The 22,526-nt window shown below is 43.6% G+C and overlaps 1 protein-coding gene across 1 annotated transcript in view; it reads left to right on the top strand.

The window, feature by feature from the left end:
• Myo16 (myosin XVI) overlaps positions 1-21,171 on the top strand; it is a 319,471-nt gene extending 298,300 nt beyond the window's left edge. The window contains exons 33-34 of the mRNA XM_027387882.2: positions 958-1,049; positions 20,944-21,171. Of these exons, the coding sequence (XP_027243683.1) occupies positions 958-1,049; positions 20,944-21,171 (320 nt within the window). The remainder of the gene's footprint in view (positions 1-957; positions 1,050-20,943) is intronic.
• Positions 21,172-22,526: the final 1,355 nt, after the last annotated feature.

Below are 22,526 nucleotides of genomic sequence, written 5' to 3'. Positions count from 1 at the left end.
GAGTAATTGCTTCAGTATTTAAAGTTCTCTTGGTAGAAATTCATTCCATTGGGCAGTTATTTCTCTTTTTATCTGTTCATGTTTATTAATCAAGTCACCTGGGGCAGTGCATGCCATCTTCATCATGGTGGCTCTCAATCATTGTAGGGGAACAGATCTGTCCCCACGGTGCATTTAATAATGTCTAAAATCATTTTGATTGTCAGGGTGCAGCCAGTGAGGAAGGCCAGGGATGCTACTGTTTATGATGTACAGGACAGGCTTAGACCAGAGAATTATACAGGCCAAGTGCCAAGGGTCAGAGACGGGTCTCTGTGTGCAGAATAATGAAAAATTTCATCTGCTGCCTCAAAGGATGGCTGTGTCCTTGGGGGGAGCGGTGTGTGCATTCCCTGGACGTCACTTCTACTTAGTAGTTGGCTAAGGACTGGTAGGTTGTGACTGGTCAGTTTACCCCCTTCACCACCCCAGCTTTGCAAACAGAAGGAGCACAGTCATGGTTCCCATGACACCCAGGTGTGCTCCTGTCTTATGTTTCTTCAGTCCCTGCTCCCCCCACCCCATACTGCCCCACAAATGAAATACGAAACTTTCTCATCATCCAGGCAGGAGGCAGCACCAGTCTTGTGCTTCTTTCTTCCTAGAGGATCTTTGAATGCTTTCCAGGCTCTAGGAAAGCCTTCTCCCTCCCTCTCAAGTCACATCTGCCTTGCTCTGACTGGCTTTATCTCATTGTCTCTCTGGCTGTGTATCTCCTCTTTTGTTTACCGAAACTGCAGGAGTCTAAAGTATTCCCATATCGCTGCAAATTTTAATATTCAATGAATATCTGCTATTGTCTAACACTGTAGTGTGTGCAATGTGACAGTGTCTGTTTATTAACTAAGTATGAAGTCTTTTTTTTTCCTTTCGGCAAGGAGACACAACCTCACCACAGTTCTGTGCTGACCTCCACAGGTTTACCTGAGGATGATGGGTGCTCAAGGCTGTGCCTGAGTGGTATGGGGACCTCATCATTTCAGAGACATCGGGAGGGTCACACCACCCAGGTAAGGACACCGTGTACTCCTCCATGCAGCAATGAGTGGAATTAAACTAAGGCACACAGTCACTGGGTCATGATCATCGGTCTCCTTCCTAGACTGAGAACTGAGGTTATTTTCATGTCCATCTATGGTCCTTTGTCTGAACATTTCTCTCTCTTCTCCATCTCAGCTGTCTACAATTTTCCCTTGTTTCAGAAAAAGAACAATGTCCCAAACAGCTAAGAGCTAGCATATTTCAGTAGAGTATTATAGACATCATTTTGCTATGGTACTTTAAAAATCACTAGATAATGGCAATGATGATATGAATCTTTCTGACAGTGATGCTGTTTTCTGCATTTGGCCTGCATTAGAGTAGAAGGCTGCAGTGACAGGGTCTTGGAAATAACATCTGGATGCCCTGAGGTCCTGTTGCATGCTGTTCATTCTCAGACCCTCCAAGTTCTACATAATCCACTGTATTTTAGATACTGTATGTGGGGGCTTCCAAGATTTGGTTCAGTCAATAAAGTGTTTGCTTGTGCAATAAGGGGTAATTAAATTAGATATCCAGGACCCAAGGGAAAAGGTGGATGTTGGAATACATGCTCAAACTTCACTGGAGGGACAGCTGAGAGTGGCAGGCAGATCCCTGGGGCTTGCTGGTTAGCCAGCCTTGCTACTTGGTGAGTACTAGGCCAATGAGAGACATGAGAGACCCTGTATCAAAAAAACGAACTCAACATCTCCCCAGGGACAGCACTGAAGATTGATGTCTACCCTCTATAAGCACACACACAAACATACGTGACGCATGCCCACACATATGCACACATTCATACAAGCACAGACACTTGTACACACATGTGGACACACACAGGCACACTCATGCAGGACACTGCTTATTAAGAACATGTTTAAATTAAAAATCCTGTGGGTATGTCTTGATTACATATTCATGTTCACCATCTGACCTTGGAAATTGCACCAAAGCAAAGATTACCCAGGAGGGAGTAAAAGCTAGTGCTTTTAGAATGCAATCGAACCCAGGATGAAGTAGTCTTGTCCCAGTAAGGTTAGCTCTCGTAGATGTATTTGATGCCATGTAGGCACAGCCACATTATGAGCTGAGATTTTTTGTAAGTAGCACTGATGAGGTGGCATGGAAAAAAATCAATAATTTTAATCTTAGAAATAAGTCTCTACAGTAGGCAGTCTGCGGAAATCGCTTGTACTGATCTATAGGTACTGAAATGAAAAGAAAATGCTGATTGATGGGGATAAAATATCATTCTAGTCTTGCCCGAGTTCCTGAGCGGTGCATCCACTTTACCCTGCAAGATCTACAGATGCCCAGCAGTCCCTGCCCTGGACAGGGACTGTCTGTGTCTGAGCTGACTCCTCTGTGTTACACACGGTGAAACTCTTTCTGCCCTGCCCTCTCTCAGCTATGATGCCGTGCTCCCCAAGAAAAGAGATAGCTGGAAGCAGGCTCATGACATGAGGTCCCTGGGTCTTCCTGTTCATTTGTGGGTTTAGGTAAGGAACAGAGAACATTTGGGAAGTTTTGGGGAATTGTCTCCATCTCCCATTTTCAGAGGCTTTTTCAAGTGTGAACCCCTTCCCTGGAAGACATACCCAGTCAGCTCATCCTGTCTCCCCAAACATGGAAATCCACACAATCTCTGCTGTGCTGACTGTAGGCACTCAATGGCAGCAGCAGGTTCCTCACTGGCAAGAAGCTGTGACTTATGGGACACTGTGGTTTAACTGCCACATGTCCCCAGGATTTATCTCTTCCCTGACATTTATAGAGGAAGTATGGACACAGCGAGACATGCCGCCTTTTAGGTTTTCTGCCAGAACAATTTTACAGGAATTTAGTACCAGTAAGTGCTGGTTACTGGTCCTACAACAGTGGGATTAAAGTGAGCCACCAACAGAATCCCTTTCTGTGGATGTCCAGGTTTTTATAATTAGTGTCACCAGTGATAATAATAATAAAGATAAAATGCATTATAAAGAAGATAGAGCTGGTCACTTGCCAAGGGTCAGATGCAAAATTAAGACCATATATCCTGCTTCTGAAAGGAGTTTAGGTTACGCCGCTAAGAGGGAAGTGGGGCATTGCCTCACCTCTCCAGGCACTTGAATATTTGGTCTGAGGACCACAGTGGACAGTTGTGGTCTTGTTTGTTCGGTGCTGGTCTTGATATAACTTCCCTCACCTGTTTTGGTGAACCTTAATAAAGATGCTCACTCTTCCTTTTTCTGCTTCTACAGCAAGGCAAGCTTTTGTGAAGGGCAGTGAGTTACTCTCTACCATAGGTAGTGGGCAAGAGACCTAAAACTCAATGATGAAATGTGTGTCAGAGTGTGTGTGTGTAAGAGTGTGTGAGTATGTGTGTGAGTGAGAATGTTGTGAGAGTGTGTGTGAGTGTGTATGTGTGTGTGAGTGTGTGTGTAAGACTGTGTGAGTATGTATATGTGAGTGAGAGTGTGTCTGGGTGTGAGAGTGTGTGTGTGAAAGAGAGTGTGTGAGAGTGAGAGTATGTGTGAGAGTGTGTGAGTGTGTGAGAGTGTGTGAGAGTGAGTGTGTGAGTGTGTGAGTGTATGTAAGAGTGTGAGTATGTGTGAGTATGTGTGTGCACACGAATGTGGAGGTCAGAGAACACCTTCAGCTCTCATTCCTCAGGTGATATCCATCTTGGTGCTAGATCAGCCAGTGAGTATCAGGTATCTGTCTGTCTGTCCCTAGTTATGATGACAAGTGCCACTGTGCCCAGCATTTTCTTATGGGTATAGGGTATTTGAACTCAGGTCCTTTTGCTTGCAAGGCAAGTTTTTTATTCACTAAGCCATCTCCCCTGACCTTTACCCGTTCTTAACATAAACTTACAATAGCATCAGAGCCTCTGTCAATAGTGGCTGTTCCTTTTCTGGAGATAAATAATACAACATCTCTCTCCATAGCTTTTTATTAACTTGCAAAATACAGTGCTTTGCACATGAACAAGGAAAGCTAACTTCTGATTAAAGTAGTTAAAGATCACAGAAACAGGGGCTGCAGTCATTTCCAGTCCTGTAGAGTCCCTGCATGTTGGTGTGTCAGTGTGTTGGTATGTAAGTGTGTCCTGTAATGAGACACAGTAAGTTTGTATAGCCCTAGGCATGAATAACACCAGTAATGAATTAAGGCAGAATTGCACACTCTGGTTTTTGGAGGATCTTGTAGATACACGGATAGATTTTGTTGTTGTTGTTGGTATACAGGAGTTGCAGGCTTATTTGGGAATTAGGCATCACTTGCAGGAACAATATGACATTTATCTACATACATTTTTATGAGACTTGAATAATTTTCTTTAAATTTTTTGCTACTTGGCATGATTCTGTCTCTTAGAAGTTAAAGCTGGGGAGAAAGCCTCAGCGGTGAGTGTAAAGCTGGTGCATCCAGCCCAGAATTACTCTCTCTCCTTCCTCCTCCTTCCCCTCCTTCTCTCCCTCTCCTCCCACTCCTGTCCCGCCCCAAGGATCCTGCTCCCCATTGTGAGTGTGCCTACTGCCAAACCAGGGGGCCCAAAACCTGTCCTAAGCAGCCAGCAGATAGAGATACACACAGAACAACATGGAGGTGTTCAAAGACGACAGCAGCAGAGGGAATAAATTTCACCATGCATCTGTTGTGCACCTTGGGCACAAGTGTAGCCTCCTAGGCATGGTTAAAGTGTCCACACTGGACACTATAAGGGGAGATGTTTCTCTTTTTTTCTTTCCATCATGTCTTATTTACATTCACAGGCTCACTTTATACCAACACTTTTTCCGTAGCATTGCAGTTCCCCTCAGGCTCCCCTCCATGGTTAATGTTGCTTTGTTATCTTTTATTTTCATGATGGACACTTGCACATGTGGAAAAACTTTACAGAACACTTCCTTAGTGTTTCAAAGAACATACAAAGTTACTTTGAGCACTGGCCATATACAAATACCCATCACAAGAGATCGTTGATGGTTTTTGATAAATGCATTGCAGGCCAGCTTCTGTAACCTTCATAAATACCTTGTCCACCCCTGACACAGCCGCTGGTGGAATACCAGACTGGGATCAATAGAAAATCGACCCAAACCAAGGAGCAAATTGTTACGTGGTTTGTTTTACTGAACTGTCAAAGAACCCTTTCTGTAATGTCATGCATCAACAAAATGAAGAATAGCAGGCACTAAATAAATTCAATGTTTGCTTTCTATATTCATTATATTTGCGGTATGGACTGCTGCAAATTGTTCTAGCACAGACTTGAAACAAACTGTCAGGTGAAATAAAGATATGCAGATAGTTTGGATTAAACATCAAGGTGCCTCTAAAGCCCGTGACGTAAAAAGTAGGCAATTCTTACAAAAGGAGCTGGCTACCTGTCTGTCTTCGTCATCTTGTCTTCTGTCTGTCCATCATCTATGTATCTGTCTGTATAACTATCATTAGTCTTCTTATCATCATCTATCTGTCCATCTGTCTCACTGTGTCTGTCTGATTATCCATTTATCTGCAATACAAGCAGAAGGATACATAGACTAGGAAATGCCTTCCCACACCCCAGCTGTCAGGGAATCAGTATTCTACACCCGTGACTTACATGATGTGTGTGAGAAATGAAGACAGTAAATTACTTTGATGGTTTGAGTGAAATGGCAGGGTTTTCCTCAGGGGCAGGCCATGCCCTGGTTAGATTAAAAAAAATTAAAAAAAAAAAGTAAATTCTGTGTTTTGTATTTTTGTGTTGTTCTCTGTGAGTGACTTGAATATGATAAAATTCATAGTATTTTATATTTAAGATATTAATCATTTATTATCAATGAGGTGAATTCAGCTGTAAAGATTTTTTTTAAAGAACAAGGATGAGAAATCAGAGGAGTGACAATGTGTGCAAAGAATAACAGACCTTGTTGGAGAACAAGCCACACATATGTATAGGGAGCAGTGATACCACTGAGGACACATTTGTGTTGGTATATAAATCCTGGCAAACATTATTACAATATTAGTTGCAGAAATGTATTAGAATGTTTAACTAAAAGGGAAGAAAAAATAACTAAATAAGAATTGCAGATCTGTTAGCTTGCAGGTATAGATTAATCTTAGATTATTAAAGAAGATATGTATGACATGAGCAGCCTGTGGCCTAGCGTGTTAGAGGGCCTCCCAAAGAGGATTGTCACTCCTGTCAAAAACTGGTATCTCTCTGGAGTCAGTATTCTAAACACCAGCTGAGCTTTAACATAAGAGTGGGCATCTAACACATAGGAGAACTGATTGGATCCAAAGGACCCAGTACCTAGTTGGAATGTGAAAGAAACTGGGGTGTGGGGTGTGTGTGTGTGTGTGTGTGTGTGTGTGTGTGTGTGTGTGTTGGGTTATGGATAGGCACGTGTGTGCACCCATCCAGATGCACACACACACACACACACACACACACACACACACACACACACACAAACACACACACTCACACGGCAGGGAGCACTTTTGGTGTCTTTCCATATCACTCTCCAGCTTTTGTTCATTTTTTTTTGTGAAAGTTTCCTTCTGACCCTAGAGCTGAATGGCCAGCATGTCCCGCAGAATCCTCTTGTTGCCACTTGTCAGTTGTGAAGTTACAAATACACATAGCCATTCATGCCAGGTTGCAAATTTGAATTCAGGTCCTCATGTTTACACAGCAAACTTGTTTCCCACTGACCATATCTTCAGTTCCATATTTATGATCTTTTTAAACTTTTTTCATTGCAGAATGTTATGAACTTATTTTGTTTAAAGCTCAGTGGTTAGTTAAAACACACCACTTTGATAAGTCTTAGCATTTTTGCTTTGTTAGCTTTTGAGCTGTGTTTTCAGAGCAATCAATAGTGGAGTTTGTGCTCCCATCCCTCCTGCCAGACCAGAAGTGACTCATCACTCTAAAGTGGGCAGGGCCCTCATTGGCAGTTGCACTTTGCCAACTAAATCCATAAATCACACTGTCCCCATAAAACGAAGCTGACACTATGCATGCTTTCAATGTGCATAAATACATCACTCCTGCAGATTATTCTGCAATTGTTTTTCTGGTTTGATTGACTGATTGATTGATTGATGTTGCTGCAGTGTTTTGCCTCATTTCAATATGTTACTGTCTTTTTGCTGTTTCAGTCTGAGTGTCAGCTGCAGATTCAGTGAGAAAGCATTAGGGCTGAGATGTTCCCTCTGACCCATGGAACTAGTGATGACAGGCACACCCTCGCACTTATCAACCCAGCATGGCTTTTAGCTTTCCCCAGCAACCTCAGAGGAAACAAACAAGGGGATAAGAAGGGTCTAGGGTCACAGCTCCATTCCTGCCCTAGGGGCAGTCTCACTACCTGGCCACCTAAGGTGAGAGGTCCCATTTGTCCTTGCCTGTGTCCTCCATAAGCACACAGCTGCTACCATTGTCCTGTGTCTGCTATGCCTTGGCCCTCAGTTCACCAAAGATGCAGAAATGGTGATGCTCAGCGACTGGCTAGGATGTTAGGTGTGAGCCAGTCTGTTCCACTTGGACTTTTTCTCAAATCGAGTTAGTTTTATTTTAGTAAAGATAGGCATGAAATTCCTGAGATCACATCCACAATTTGACAACTTGGTATGGAAAACTATAAAAGCAACATCCCATGTTTTTGCTGTTACCAACTATGGCAGGATACACACCTAGGAAATGCTTCTCATTCTTAATAAGGGGGAAACAGCTTGCTGGGGGGCCCAAGAAATGGAAGGCTGAGGTCTGTGCCTGGATGCTCCTAACAGTGGCCTCTATTGCTACTTCACTCCCTAAAATGCTCAAGCCCATTTATTCACCTCTGGAAGTGTTCTCCACTGGTAAATGCTTAGTTTAACGATTTTATTCTTGCTAATATGGTAAATGTGCCTTGAGTACAGTTGTGTTTTCCTGGTTGTTTCTGTTTTCATGGACCCTCAGAGCTGTGTGTCCAGATATGCTCTTTTCCTGTTTCCTGACAGGCCTCTGTGTTTCCTGATCATGTAAACGTAAGAAATTCTTGATATATTCTGGATAGTGCTGCTCTCAGTTTTGTACGTGGACAACACTTTGCTTGTTTTGTGTCCCTGCTCAGTTGATTATTAGTGGATTGCCTACTGGCTAGCCACTGATTATTTGTGGTTTATCATTTGGCTAGCTACCCTTCTCTCTCTTTCTCTCTCTCTCTCTCTCTCTCTCTCTTCTCTCTCTCTCTCTCTCTCTCTCTCTCTCTCTCTGTCTCTGTCTCTCTATCTCTGTGTCTCTGTATGTGTGTAAACCAGCTTCTGATATTCCTAATAAAAAACAGTGTCTTCAATTTCCTTCTGTTTGCTTCATGCTTCATCATGTTAACTTTTATAGGCTTTGTTTACATCTTTGTTCAATTGAAAATAGTCTCTTATTCCTCTTGGGACTTTGTCTCTGGCCAATGTTGTACACTTTCCAAATATTCAGAGACTTCCTGTTATCTCTCTGTTACTGATTTCTTGTTGATCCTGTTTGGATCTGAGAATGTACCTTGTATTTTTTCTATTCTCTTAAATGGTTGGGTTTTGTTCTCCCACCCAGGGTGTGGCCTGGATTGGGGAAACTTCCTAGTATTCTGGAAGAGGGAGGATACTCTGCTGTGACTATACATAATTTCCTGGAAGCAGCAATCAGATCCAGCCACTGTCTTTTTTCTCATTTTCCCTCTGTTATTGAGCAAAAATCACATAAGCCCCAGGTCTAATTACAGTAGTGCCTACCCTGCCATTGTCTCCCTGGTCTGCTTCCTATACTAGAAGGTCTGGTTTGGGTCATGAGGGGTCAATTCGATATGATGTCCCTGTCCTTTTCACTCGGGAACCTTTCTTCTTGTGAGGTTTCCTTGTCTGGACCTGGGCCAGCCACTCCATTATTCTTTCCATCCTTGCCTGGAAGGTGTATCTTTTCATCTAGTTAATTTTCTAAACAAATTCAACAAGACCCAATCCCTAGTCTGCCCAAGTCACACTATTAAGGTAGAATTAAGGATGTTCCAGAGGATTCTTGGGACTGTGAAGACTACCATCCCAACTTCTACAGCTTTCACCCCTCCTATAAAACATTCATCTCATTACTCAGGATATATTTTCTCCTCTGTTTAACCTAGATTTACTATAGGTGGCATTGTTAAGAATCTTATTTATTTTTCTACAACCTGACAGTTTTCTGACCGACCATACATACCCCTTGTGGTTACTGATATGGCTGATTAGTAGAATCCATTTTGTTGTTTGTTTTCTGTTTGTCTGCACTGGTTGATTTTATTTTGTCTCATTTCACTGTTTCCCTATGGTGGCTTCTTTTAGATTATTTGAAATTCCCTTAAACCTCTGTTTACATTTACCTCCTGGTTTCTTACCTGCATATTCTTGTAAGTGTTTTTGTGGTTGCCTCACTGATTAGAATACACACATACCAAATTTTAGTCTACTGGGGCCAATCATGTCAGCCCTTCTTCACTCCACAACTGACCTTTATTTCATAGTTGTCCCCTGTCCATCTGCCTGCCTAGAAACTTCCTGGGTAGTATTGTCACTTTGGTTTCAAAAGTCATTGTCTCAGTTTGCTTTCTGTTGTGGTAAATGCACCATCACCAAAACAACCTGGGGAGGAAAGGGTTTATTTGGCTTATGCATCGATATCACAGTCTAATCATCGAGGGAAGTCAGAGAAGGAACCCAAGACAAAAACTGAAGCCGAGAAGACGATGGAGGAGTGCTGCTTATGGCTGGCTCCCCATGGCTTCCTCAGCCTGTTTCATTACACAATCCAGGACCACCAGCTCAGGTGGCACAAATCACCTCAAGCACAAATCAAGACAATTAGCCACAGACTTGCCTACAGGTCCGTCTGAGGGATGGGGTTCATTAGTTGAGGGCCCCTCTTCCTAGATGGTTGTGGCTCCTACTGAATTGACAGAAACTAATCAGTACCATCAAAGGAAAAGAAACACCACGTGCTGGAGAGGGCTAACTAGAGTCTTGGCAGTCACCATGCTGACCCCTCCCAATGCAGCTCCTGAGTGCTCTGATGCTCTGTTGCACTGACCTCCTGTGGGCTTGACTAAGCTCATTCTGCCTTGTTCTCTCTAGAAGAGGTCCGGTACTCTCTTTGTTTCACTTCTCTGCATTTTTCTTCCCCTATGTAGTTTATATGCCTGTTTACTTTCCTGACTCCACTAATGGGTGTTCTTGCATTTCCTTCTAGCTGAACCGCAATCCTGGAGAAGGTGTCACAGTAGTGGGTTTTCCATGTATTGACCCTCTGTAGTCATCTACCCATGGGAGTTTGTTGATAGGCTCAGTGTGATTAGCCCTCGACCTCAGGGTCTCCGTTTTTGTCATTCTGTTTGAGAAAAAAACCTCTTTTAATATTAAAAAAGTTTACAGTAATTTCTTCTTGTTACCTGCCAAGTTAATGTTCTCTTTTAACATAGGAACCTAATTGCTCTGGCTTTCAGTTTAATTCTGTGTCCCTGATGATAATTTTCATTTCTCTGATCAGAAAATAGTTGCTCCCTGTGTTTTCAACCTAAGGCCGTGCTGGCACTGGCTTCTGGGTCAGTGCTAAGAACATTGCCAGAAATGTCCTCTGTGCTTGCTGTAACCTTCCAGAGTCTTCTTCAACATCATCATTCTTTACATTGCTTCCTTGAGTGCCCTTCTGTGCAAGTGGAGCAGTTACCTCTGCAGTGTTGTGCTTACCACTCTGTTATGCAACCTGCTTTGTTTCTTTACAAATGTGCACATGTGTGTCTGTGTGTATGTATATATGCACGTGTGTATTGGGGAGGGTACCTCTTGAAAGGTAGGGGTGTGTGTGTGTGTGTGTGTGTGTGTGTGTGTGTGTGTGTGATGTGCACACACTCAGCCTAGTACTGTTGCATTTTAATTACTTTTGTATTGAAAGCACACACCAGCCAGCACTCAATAAATTGCCAGCTCAATTTAATAGTCAACCAGTGGCAGTCCTAGAAGAATTAAGGCAAATAAATTGACATAATATTCCCTAGCTTTATTAAATATTTTTCTTTAGGTCCATGTTAAAAAAAAATACACCAATAAACTTAGTAAATAGGACACTCACACTCTGTGTCACCATAAGCCCTGGAAGGGCTGGAATTGGAAAGCCACATGACGTGAAGGGATCCAGAAGATCCCTTATGCAGTATTTTACTGCTGATCATAATCATGCAGTTATATAATAATGCACTTATCCATATTATATTTTGCAGCTTAAGGGACATGACTGTGTGTGTGTCTATATATACTATTGTAGATTGCATTAAATGGTATATTTAGAGATTTATTTGTTCATTCACCATTTGCTAGCAAGTGTCCGTAGAGGATCCACTGTGCTGGACACAAGCCTGGTATACTGAATAGTTTGGTCTGCAGAATTACAACCCTTCCTCTCTGCAAGTCCAGTTCCAACAGAGGAGAGAGCAAGCACTAAGCCGTATTTAGGTGAAATGGATAATCCACCAAAGCAGTATAAACATGGAGAAGCAGGAGGCCAGGACCATTATAGAGCAGGTATTCTGTGAAGGCTGTGAGTCAGGGTACCCAGAAAGTGGTATCAAGCACACACCAGCCAGGAAGCCAACAATGCCATCTGCTCCTGGTGGAAGGAGCATCCAGAGGAGGCGAGCCAGAGCTGCAGGTTCTGGGCAGCTGGGGAGAAGTGATTTCTGCTTCTTTATTACATGAACTTGGAATTCCCACAGTTACAATGTGCCTTGAGAGAGGAAGGAGGCTAGCTGTAAAAATGCCTTTGATGATTGGATTTGTGTTGACTTTCCTCAAAACTGGTCAGCCATGCCTTGAAAACTGCAGATGAAGAGACCAGCTAATGCATTAAGGTGGGGGCAGGGAAGTAGGCTGTCTCCCTTCTTCTGTCTTCTGAGGACAGTGGATGGGGCCCTGTTGGTTCTGGCTGCCCTCCCTCACTTGCTTGAGCCTTACCTCTTTACCTCCTCATTCGTAGTTCTGTTGTTTTGCCAAAACTGAATCTGATGTGCCATTCCACGGTGAATAGGGCTTTCACATTTCTGTGGTTTCACCATTGGAAGACAGGTGTGAGCAATACATGTGCACCATGGTTTACACTCCTCCACCGAAATGGCCTTCCCATCCTTCCAATCTAGCTCAAACCCTACAACCCCAATCTTCATGTTGCCTTAAGAACACATTGGTCTTCTGGAGATGAAGTTGTAGATGACACAGTTGCTAGAAACTGAACTGGGTTCTCCGTACAAGGTGCATGCACTCTTAACCACTAAGGCATCTCTCTAGCCCTGATAAATTATTGTTGAGATCTCTCTGTGTGCCTCTTCCACACACCTTGGCTTGTCAAATGCACATGTGTTTATGCCTTTATTTTTTTTTCATGAGGCATCTGGAGGGAGATGGGGCATATTTGCTAAGTTTTACAGAATAAACCACAGATCCTTCCATTTTTGCAAGAACTTAGATATATTTGTCAATTGATTGATGGGAAGGGAAACCTCCTAGAAAATAATGTAACCACAGCCTGGAAAGGTTGACTAAACCCTGTGTATCTGGATTTGCATTCTTATTTTGCACTTACAGCTGAGTGGCTTTAGCATCTAAAGATGAATTCTGTGTCTATGAAGGATGCTGGTAATATTTAACCAGATTTTCTCCGATGCTTGAAAGTGGTTACTAGAATGATAATGTGAACCTAACACACAGAGACAAGCCTAGGGCACGGGGATTTCATTAAGCAGTAGGTGTTTTGTGTGCAAACAGGCACCATTGCAGGGAACAGAAACATAATACTAGGGATGTTGAGTGTATGTATGCCTGACTGAATATACAATCTGTGAGAAAAGAGGAGGACAAGACAAGAATCTGTTCTTCCAAAATTTCCAGTGCCTCCTGATAGGCTCCAGCATTTGGCTTTGTGTGTTAGGCAGGGGAAGGAGGGCAGTGCTGTGGAAGATTGTGAACAAGCCACTAATACAGCCAGACTTTGAGGGGAGCTCTGGGTTAACTGTCCTCAGGCTCCTCTGACTTGTAATGACTCTCTTACCATTCCAAGAAAATGTCTTAAAGGGGCTTTTAACAGACTTTTGCTTTTTTGGTATATGTTTCCAGTCTAACAGAGTTAAACTTTTCCATTCTTTCCCTGGGTCTAAGACACATAACAATAATAGGCCATCACTATAAATATTCACTAGGTCTGTACCATTGATCATAAGTGTTTGTTGTGTTACTTTATCCTCTTTTGGATGTGTGAGGTGTGTGTGAATGTGTGTATGCATGTTCCCATGTGTAGGTGAACATGTATGTGTGGATATGTGTGCATGTGTATGCCTGTATGTAGTGGATCATGAAAGTTGACAATGACAGGTTGTCCTCAATTGATTTCTGTTATAAGATATTTATACACTGTGTGTGTGAAAATATTTGCTGTGATTGGCTTAATAAAGAGCTGAATGGCTAATAGTTAGGCAAAAGGTAAGGTGGGACTTCCAGATAGAGAAAAGAAGGAGGAGATAATCGAGGTGCAGAGGTGATGACAAGGAGACACAGGGGGAATCAGACATACAGAATGAAAGAAAGGTAAAAAGCCACATGGTAAAATGTAGGTTAATAGAACTGGGTTAGTTTAATTTGTAAGAGCTAGTTATGCAAAAGTCTAAGCTATAGGCCAAGGTTTCATAAATAATAATAAGCCTCCATATCATTATTTGTGGGCTTGCTATTCAAACATAGTCCAATAAGAAAGCTTGCTACAGCTCTCCACCTTATTATTGAGTCAGAGTCTTAGTTGAATCCAGGGCTCCTCAGTTGGCTAGTCTAACTAGCCAGCTCATCCCAGGGATCCCTTTTCTCTGCCTCCCAATAGCTGAGTATACAGGGCAACTCCCATGCCTTTCTAGCTTTCAAGGAGGTCCTCAGGATTGGAACTCAGGTCCTAACACTTGTGGGACAAACAGTGTTGCCACAGAATGCTATCCTCAGTCCTGGATTTCATCATTTTCAACTGACATGAGAAAATATACAGGCTTTATTCTTAACTTATAACTTAATGGAAGAAAGTCAGCAACAAATGCAAACAAATGTCTACTGAAACCACAGAAAGTGGTGTGTGTGTGTGTGTGTGTGTGTGTGTGTGTGTGTGTGTGTGTGTGTTGCTAATTATTATCATTAGGAATAGTTCTTGATTTTTCTGAAAGTCACATGGTCCAGATGTGGAAGGATGAGCCTACCCCTAATGTCTAGAAACAGCCATACTTGGTGTGAGTAACACCTTAATGTGCCTTACAAGGAACATCTTCCCCTGTGTTTAAACCTGAGGCCACAAAAGAACTAAATCCCATGAGTAAATGTCACTGGATTGATGCACAGGCAAATTTTCCTAAATTAGGAGGGTCAAACTTTGTTCAGACCAAAGCACAAACAGCATTTCTACTTTACGATGCAGTTTTTGTTTTGTTTGTCTGTTTGCTTTGTTTTATATTTTAAGAAATAGAGACATACATACTACAATAACCACAGACTTTCCAATGGAGCATGGGGACTCACACTTACAACCTCAACTACTTGGGAGGCTTAGGACAGAAGATTGTGTGTTTGAGATCAGCCTGAGAGACATAGCTTTTCCAAGTCAACCAGATGGCCAGAGTGAGGCTCCCTCAGAGACACCAACAAGCAATAACTACAAAACACAGCCTTTGTTTATCCCCTCACCTGTCTTGAGCCACATCTTTAAGATTCACTTAAGCATACCTTGATTTTCATAGTCTATTTTTCAAATTTCATTTTCTCATTTATTTCTTCCAGTGTCTTGTTAGCAGTGGGTAGAAATAAGATTTGCATCTAATCTGAACTGTTAACTGTTGGGACACCCAGGGCACTGTCTTCTTTCAATCTCCATAAATGTCAGCACATGCCTCTTTCACCTTTGGGTAAATAGTCAATAGGAAAATCAATTTTGAGATGAATGAACAGCAATATGACTTCACATCTGAATTATTTACAAAGATTATTTTTATCCTTGAAATGAAAGACTTAAGGTAAAAACCTCAGAAACCAATTACTCCTTCAGAGTAATTAGCTTTGTCCAAAGACATACACTTTTATAAGAAGTTTGGGAGATTTGAGCAATCTACCTAGCTCACTCCACAGAACTCTGTTACAGCATGGCAGGAAGCTGCTGAAAATGAGCAAACAGATGCAGGAGTACTAGGCCTCATGAGACCTGAAGACCCCTTGTATCCACCTGCCTCTGTCTCCCCAGTGCTGGAATTAAGGACGTGTGCCACCACCACCTGGTGCCTTCCTTGGTTATAAATCACATTTGAGACTGTCATAAACAACTACAACCAAATCATGCTTACATTGTGACTCCAGCATGGCTCAATATCTGGAGAGATTCTCTTTCCTAACAAAGGAGGGGGTCTGATCCACTCCCCAAGGCCATTTACTGGGAGAAGCCCTTTCATTGGATGTTGTTTGGTTTGGGCATCAGCAATTCTGGGGAACTTTATCCAAGTCCCGGAGCTAGCAATGCCAAGGCTCTACAGCCACTCTATGCTCATGCCCCATTTTCACAAGTCACCTATGCATGTCACTCACCCAACCACCCCTCACCCTGTTCTGGCTGGTTAAATGAATGTGAGCTATTCTGTGACCAAGCTCTGGCCAGCTGCAACATCCAGCCCAGGCTCTACTCTCCAGAGGGCAGTTCTTCAGGCCTCGCTGCCACTCAAGACCAACTCCAGATCCACCAGGGCTTCATGATCCCTGTGAAGAGTGAAGTCCAGGATCATTTCAGCAACACGTGTGCACAGTTACACATATACACGGTTATATATGTACACAGAGTTACATATCTACACAGAGTTACACAGATGCATAGTTACATGTGTACACAGATACATGTGTACATAGTTATATATGTACAGAAGTACATATGTACACAGTTACACATGTACACAGTATTACATATGTACACAAAGTTACACATATGCACAGAGTTACACATGTATACAGTTACACATGTACACAGAGTTACACATGTACACAGAGCTGCAGAGGCCCCCAGAAAACCGCTTCTGTGTCATTTCCCTTTTCCAGTTGCTCAGCTAACCATCCCCCTAAGACCCAGATCCTCTGCAATCTTCTATCAAGTTAAAACCTGAGTTCTAGCAAACAAACCTCTCTTGCCTAGCTGTTCTGTGGGTATCATGGTAAGGCATCCATGGCATTTCCTTAAGTCAGGGCATGTGTTGTGTTTGTAGAGCCCAGGACTGCCCCAGGGGCTCCAAGCATTTAAATGAGAGAGGTGCCTTTTATGCCTTGGGGTAACAGTGGCCTCCTGCCTGTAATTGCTGACTCCTCTCTGGTTAACATTTTCCAGAGGGGGAAGCTGAGGAAGGGTGACTTCTCTCTTATAAATGGTGAATTACACCTGTTGTCAAGCCAGCTGACCCTGAGCCCAGCTGTGGCAGCACCCCTGACCGCCCGTGATTTTTTTTCTCTCTCTCTCTAAAATGAAATGATTCACTTCCAGAAGCAAAATAGTGATTTTGTTACCAAAATCAGTTTTTCCTCTTAATGATAACATTCAACCTATCTGGGAAAAATCAAATGGCAGTAAAAGAATCTATGTGTGTTACCAATAGAACTAAGATTGCAAAGGTGGACAGACACTAGTACAGGTATTTCTGTGACACTGGGTGGTATTCGAAACACTTTGCTTATGCTCTACTGGACTGAACGGGAGGTACATAACGGCACTGGCTTGTTATTCTGAGATGCCAAAGCCCTTTTATCACCTATGAGACCATGATACATGGGTTTTGCAATCTAATAAATTTAATAGGTCTAAATGAAGCAGATTAAATGTTATTAGCCCCAGAGTGTTTCCCTTCAGGGGCAAGCTTCTGAAGATCATAGTCTTGAAATCCCTCTGTGTCAAAGTTGGTTCAGAATGCCTAACTGCCATTTAGACATACTCCTGATCATGGGTATTTTTATAATGAAGAACAATAATGCCGGCACTCTGGCATCCCTTATGCAGCTCTTTGCCAGCTCTCCTTTTATGCCTAATAAATTTCCCTAACCTCTAAAATAGAAGCTAAGGAATGTCCTGTGCTGTTCTCCAAAGAAAGGGTTTATACTGAGCCCGAGCTGATTGTTGGAAGCCCCAGTCAGACCTTCGCATGTCAGAGAACCACCGAAAGCTCTTTGCCTGTTGATTTCAAGATAACATTCCTCTGGACCCTCCTAACCATCGATAGCCTCATTAAGGAAGCTTGCTAATGGTTTGTGTGCATAAGCTCCACATTTTATAATGTTCTTGGGAATTTGAGTATTTTTAGTAAATGCAGAAAAGCTTTCAAAAGAGAAAACTACCCCCTCCCCCTCAAAAAAGACAAAGACTGGGAATATTAGTCAGGCAAATGCTTACTGTGCACTCATAAGGGGCTGAGTTCAACACCAGAACCCACATTAAAAACAAACGAAAATTGATACACATGGCATCTGCTTGTAATCCCAGGGCTGGGAAGACAGATACAACTGAGTCCCTGGGGTTGCCTAGCTTCCTTAACAAGCTCCAGACCAGTGAGAGACTGCCTTAAAAAAACAAGGGAGATGGTGTCTGAGAAACAATGTTTGAGGCTGACCTCTAACCTTCACATACACTCTCTCTCTCTCTCTCTCTCTCTCTCTCTCTCTCTCTCTCTCTCTCTCGCTCTCTCTCTCTCTCTCTCTCTCTCATACACTTGTCTACATACAGCATACATACACATGAACACACACATAGGAACTCACAAGAGAAGACACCATGACTCAAGCAGGAGATTTGGGACATTTTCTGTTAAATTCCCTCCCAACATGTCTCACTGGTGTCAGCAACTGCCTAGAGTCACCGTGGAGACAGGCACCTGTGTGCTGCCGTGTATGCTGCCAACTTCAAAGCTGTTCCTTTTGGAGATTTAACATCTGGCAATTTTTTGGTTGTCCTGGAACATGCTGAGAAAGAGCTCACACTTTAGTGGAAATATAGACAGGTGTTTGTGCCTGGAACAGAGAGAAAGAGGGCACGGCCACTGGGAAGCCCGGTGGCATCTGCTGAGTGGAGACATGCTTCCTTTGGCTGGGGTTTTGAATTTGACTCTTTGTTAGGCATGTGTCTCTGTGACAACCTTGCCTTACCTGGCTTTCTCATAGATACAGTGAGCACTTGTTACCTTCTTCCTTTTCTTTTAATTCCCAGTTTAAACACTGTTTCTGTTCCTCTGTGGTAGTTCTCCACCTGTGACAGGTCATGACCTCTCTAGGTGTTCCATATCTAAGATAGCCTGCATAGCAGATATTTACATTACAATCCATAACCGTTGCAAAAGTACAGTTATGAAGTAGCAACAAAATAGCTTTATGATTGGGGGCCACCACTACATAAAGAACTGTATTAAAAGGGACACAGCATTAGGAAGGTTGGTTTAGTGGTTTGACCAGAGGGTGAGATATGTGTGCTTCACTCTACATTCTAGCATATCTTATTGCTATGTCACTTTTCTGACATTTCTCGAACTAAGTCTTTAACCTTTCCTTAATCCCTCTGGCTTGTGCAGTTACTGCTGACAGAGACCTGTGTGTTTTGTGTGTGACTTGCAGTCTAGAAGACAGTCCAAGTACCTAGTCAATGATTACCTGTAGGCTTGCTACTTATGGTATTTCTGAGCCTTCAGTTTTACTTTTTTTTCCATCTGTGGTCACTTTCTTCCTATATAAACAAAAACCTTCCTTTTGTGTTTCTGTTAATGCAAGATATGTGAGGATTTGTGTGTGTGTATGTGTAACGTGTTTAATTCACTCTGAGTTTTGAAGGCTGTCTCTCAGTTGGAATACTATCCATATTTCCTTGCTCTCTGCCTACCTGCATTTCTGTTAGGAAGGCAGCATCTGCTCTCATTGTAGTTCCTTTAAATATGAGCACATTTTTTTTATTATTTGAAAATTTCGTACACATATACAATATATCTTGATCATATCTACTTCTCAGTCCCCTCTTCCCTTCTCAGTGCAGCTCCCCTGAGAATCCAGACTCCATGGCATCTCCCTCTAACTCTTGGTTCATTCCATGGTGGGGAGAAGCAGCCTGCCTTCCCAGACACCATCTGCAGAATTATGCCACGTGTGGGTCATCCTGGAGACTGGCAGGAATACCCAGGGTCCATCCTGCTTTGGGGACCTTTTCTACAGATGTGTTGAGATTATGGTGGTGGTGGGACAGTCAGAGGAGTCCAGGGACCCAGAGATGTCCACAATGAGGTGCTGCCGCCACCCCAGTGATCATATACTATGTGATATCCACTCATTTAGGAAATTTCTTCTGCTAATAAGGACCCTCCACCACCCGCTGAGCTGTACATAGAGACTCTGAATAGAGATCTGACCTTCATGATCTCCTTGCGTGGATAAACAGCCCCCTTGGGTGTGAGTGCAGGCTTGGGCAAGGACCGCTGGTGAGGTCTGTCTTTCTAGGCAACTATCTCTGTATCACAGTCACATTGCATGTTGGACTGAATTCTGCTCTCTAGAAAAGGTGGAAGCGGTGCAAGGCATTTTGGGGCCTGGGAGATGGGATGAACCACCTTCTGGTTTCTCCCAGCTGTCCCCCAGGACTGTCTCTCTGGCTTCTAGTATTTCATTCTTTTTTTAAAAGAAAAAAATTTCATGTTAGAATAGCCAGAACATGGTGTCTGTAATCATCTGACTAATAGATTTCCAGTTGCTGGCAGAAAAGAGATGCCCCTAGCAAAATAACCTTTCTCCCCATGTACCCAGGCTGAAGTTGGGGCAGCCAAGGGTCAGTTTTCAGGAACCATTGGAAACCAAGTGGAAGCAACTAATACCATTGCATCTTAAGCACTGTCCTACAAAGCTGGGGCAGTGCCTGTGTTAAAAGGCTTCACAGCCGGGCGTTGGTGGCACACACCTTTAATCCCAGCACTCGGGAGGCAGAGGCAGGCAGATCTCCATGAGTTTGAGACCAGCCTGGTCTCCAGAGCAAGTGCCAGGATAGGCTCCAAAGCTACACAAAGAAACCCTGTCTCAAAAAACAAAAACAAAAAAAAAAGAAAGAAAAACAAAAACAGGCTTCACCATCCAAGAGAGTGCCCAGGACCTATACAAATATCTCTGCTTCATTGTCCTACATGGATGATGTGGCTAGACACTGACCGCAGCAGGTGGCAAGTGTCTTCTAGTCACAGCTAGCCTTCCTCCAGTGAACAGCATGTTATTGCCTGTCTCTTATTACACCCATGTTTGGGAACTGGTTTGGTACCAGTGTGGCCCAGTTTAATCAACTGTCCTGCGTAGGGAATCTGTCCTGGAGCTACTGTATGTGCTTGAGATAGGACGTGTCACCTTGATAGTCACGTGTGCCTGCTGACTGTGTGCACAGATGGATAAGGGGCTCCCACCATGGGGTAAAGCTTGAGAAGTCTTGATTCTAGAAGCAAATCCAGGGAAGAATTCAAGAGAAAATACAAGCTGGCACAGGAGTGTTTGTGAACTCAGGGGACGCAGGGCAGGTTGACGCTGCTTCCTCTCCTGCTGTCAAGAGGCGTGGTCCATGAGAACCACTCTGTGTAGCTCCTGATGACAATGTCACCATCTGCAGGGGACCGTTTCTGACTCCCTGGATTCATACTGTTTCTGGTGGCCTTGCAGCTGGAGGTTTGGAAGGCCATTGACTCTTTGTACCCCAGCCTTGCCCTTCATCCACACCCTGGCAATGCTGTCATAGTCTGTCACCACCTCTGCAGCTACCTTGCTTCTTCTCTTCTGCTGCAGGTTATCCATCAGCTGAGGCTCTCTGAGAATGAAAGTGTGGCTCTTCAGGAGCTGCTGGACTGGAGGAGGAAGCTCTGCGAGGCCAGAGAAGGCTGGCAGGATGCCCTGCAGCACCCGGAGCCCCGTGTACCTCCACCGCCACCCTGCAAGAAGCCCACGCTCCTAAAGAAGCCTGAGGGGGGCTCCTGTACCAGGCTGCCTTCCCAACTCTGGGACAGCAGTATCTGACACGACATAGATTGTGGCACTTGAATGAGCTGTCCAGTGACTGCAGGCACAGGGCAGGAGGCTGCCTTCTGATGCCTGATGTCTCCTCTCCAGGCATCTCCACAAAAGCACAGGACACTAATGATAACTACCCAAGACCTCCTGTGTGTGTGTGTGTGTGTGTGTGTGTGTGTGTGTGTGTGTGTGTGTGTGTGTGTGTGCTCATTGGTTCCTTCTCCATTTCTTGGCAACACACTGATTTTTAGGGCCACACTGCTCCCTGATAGCTAGCGAGGTGAGGAAGCATGTGGACGAGGTTGGAGGGCAGAGCAGTGGGGACAAGTCCTCCAGGCAGCTGTTTCTAGAACACTCCACATTTAGCCACTATCCCACCAGTGGCTTTCCTAAGGTGCAGCACATAGGATGTATGTTTCATTTCCTTGTAGGTGTTTGTGTGTCATTAGAAGTACAAACTCAATGATTGTTTTACATGTTTATTACTGTATTTTATAACTTTATGCAACTGGTGTGTTCCCTTTCTTCAAAATGCAGATTTTAAAAAAAGTCATTTCTAGGTATTTTTTTTTTTAATTCCACATACTTACTTTTAACCCAAAGCCCCTCAAGGCCCGGGGACTGTGTGTAGCCTTGGCTTTAGCTGACCCCTGCAGGAATGCAGGTTGAGAACTAGAGTTTATATTTCATGTTCCTCTGCTCTTTTCCACACCCAGCATTTCCCTTGGGTACATGTGGCTTTGGCCTTCATTGATTGCTTAAGCTTCAACCCCACCCAACCCCTCAGCTTGGCATAGATGACAGGATGTTTATGGTTTAAAACATATGGCTTCAAGTTCCTAGCTGGTGACACAAGAGTTTCAACAGTACTGATAAGCAGGCTGAGCCTCACGGGATGGAGCAGTGCACTGCCCTCCCTAGGAACACTGCATGATTCCCCTGCTGTGTGCCCAACCCGCTGTTGTGCGTGCGATGGCCATCCTTCTCCATGTCTTTCTGCCCACTGTCAGTGAGTTCTGAGCAGTGGCTCCACCAGCCACCTGCCACTTGGACCGCTTTATTCATTTCAGCTGTTGCAGAGCTACTGTGCCAATAAAAGGGTGCAACCGTGTCCTATTGTTTTTGCCATTTGTGGTCAGTGCTGTCTTCTATGGATTCCTGTCTCCTGATCAGCTATGTAGGAGCAATGTAGTACCTTCACCCCACCTTTCTTCCCAAAGAGACATCTGCTAGCACAAAGAGGGTACACTGTGTTAAAAATAATCTAGGAGTGAGCCACAGAGCCACAGCAAGCAAGACACTAAAGCAACCCACAACTGACCACCCTGGGCCCTGTCTGTGGCTCTGAATACAGCTGGCCC

This window comes from Cricetulus griseus, assembly GCF_003668045.3.
Source record: "Cricetulus griseus strain 17A/GY chromosome 1 unlocalized genomic scaffold, alternate assembly CriGri-PICRH-1.0 chr1_1, whole genome shotgun sequence".
Classification (NCBI taxonomy): domain Eukaryota; kingdom Metazoa; phylum Chordata; class Mammalia; order Rodentia; family Cricetidae; genus Cricetulus; species Cricetulus griseus.
Note: the sequence above shows the minus strand (reverse complement) of the source record. Positions and strands in the feature narration are given on the sequence as shown.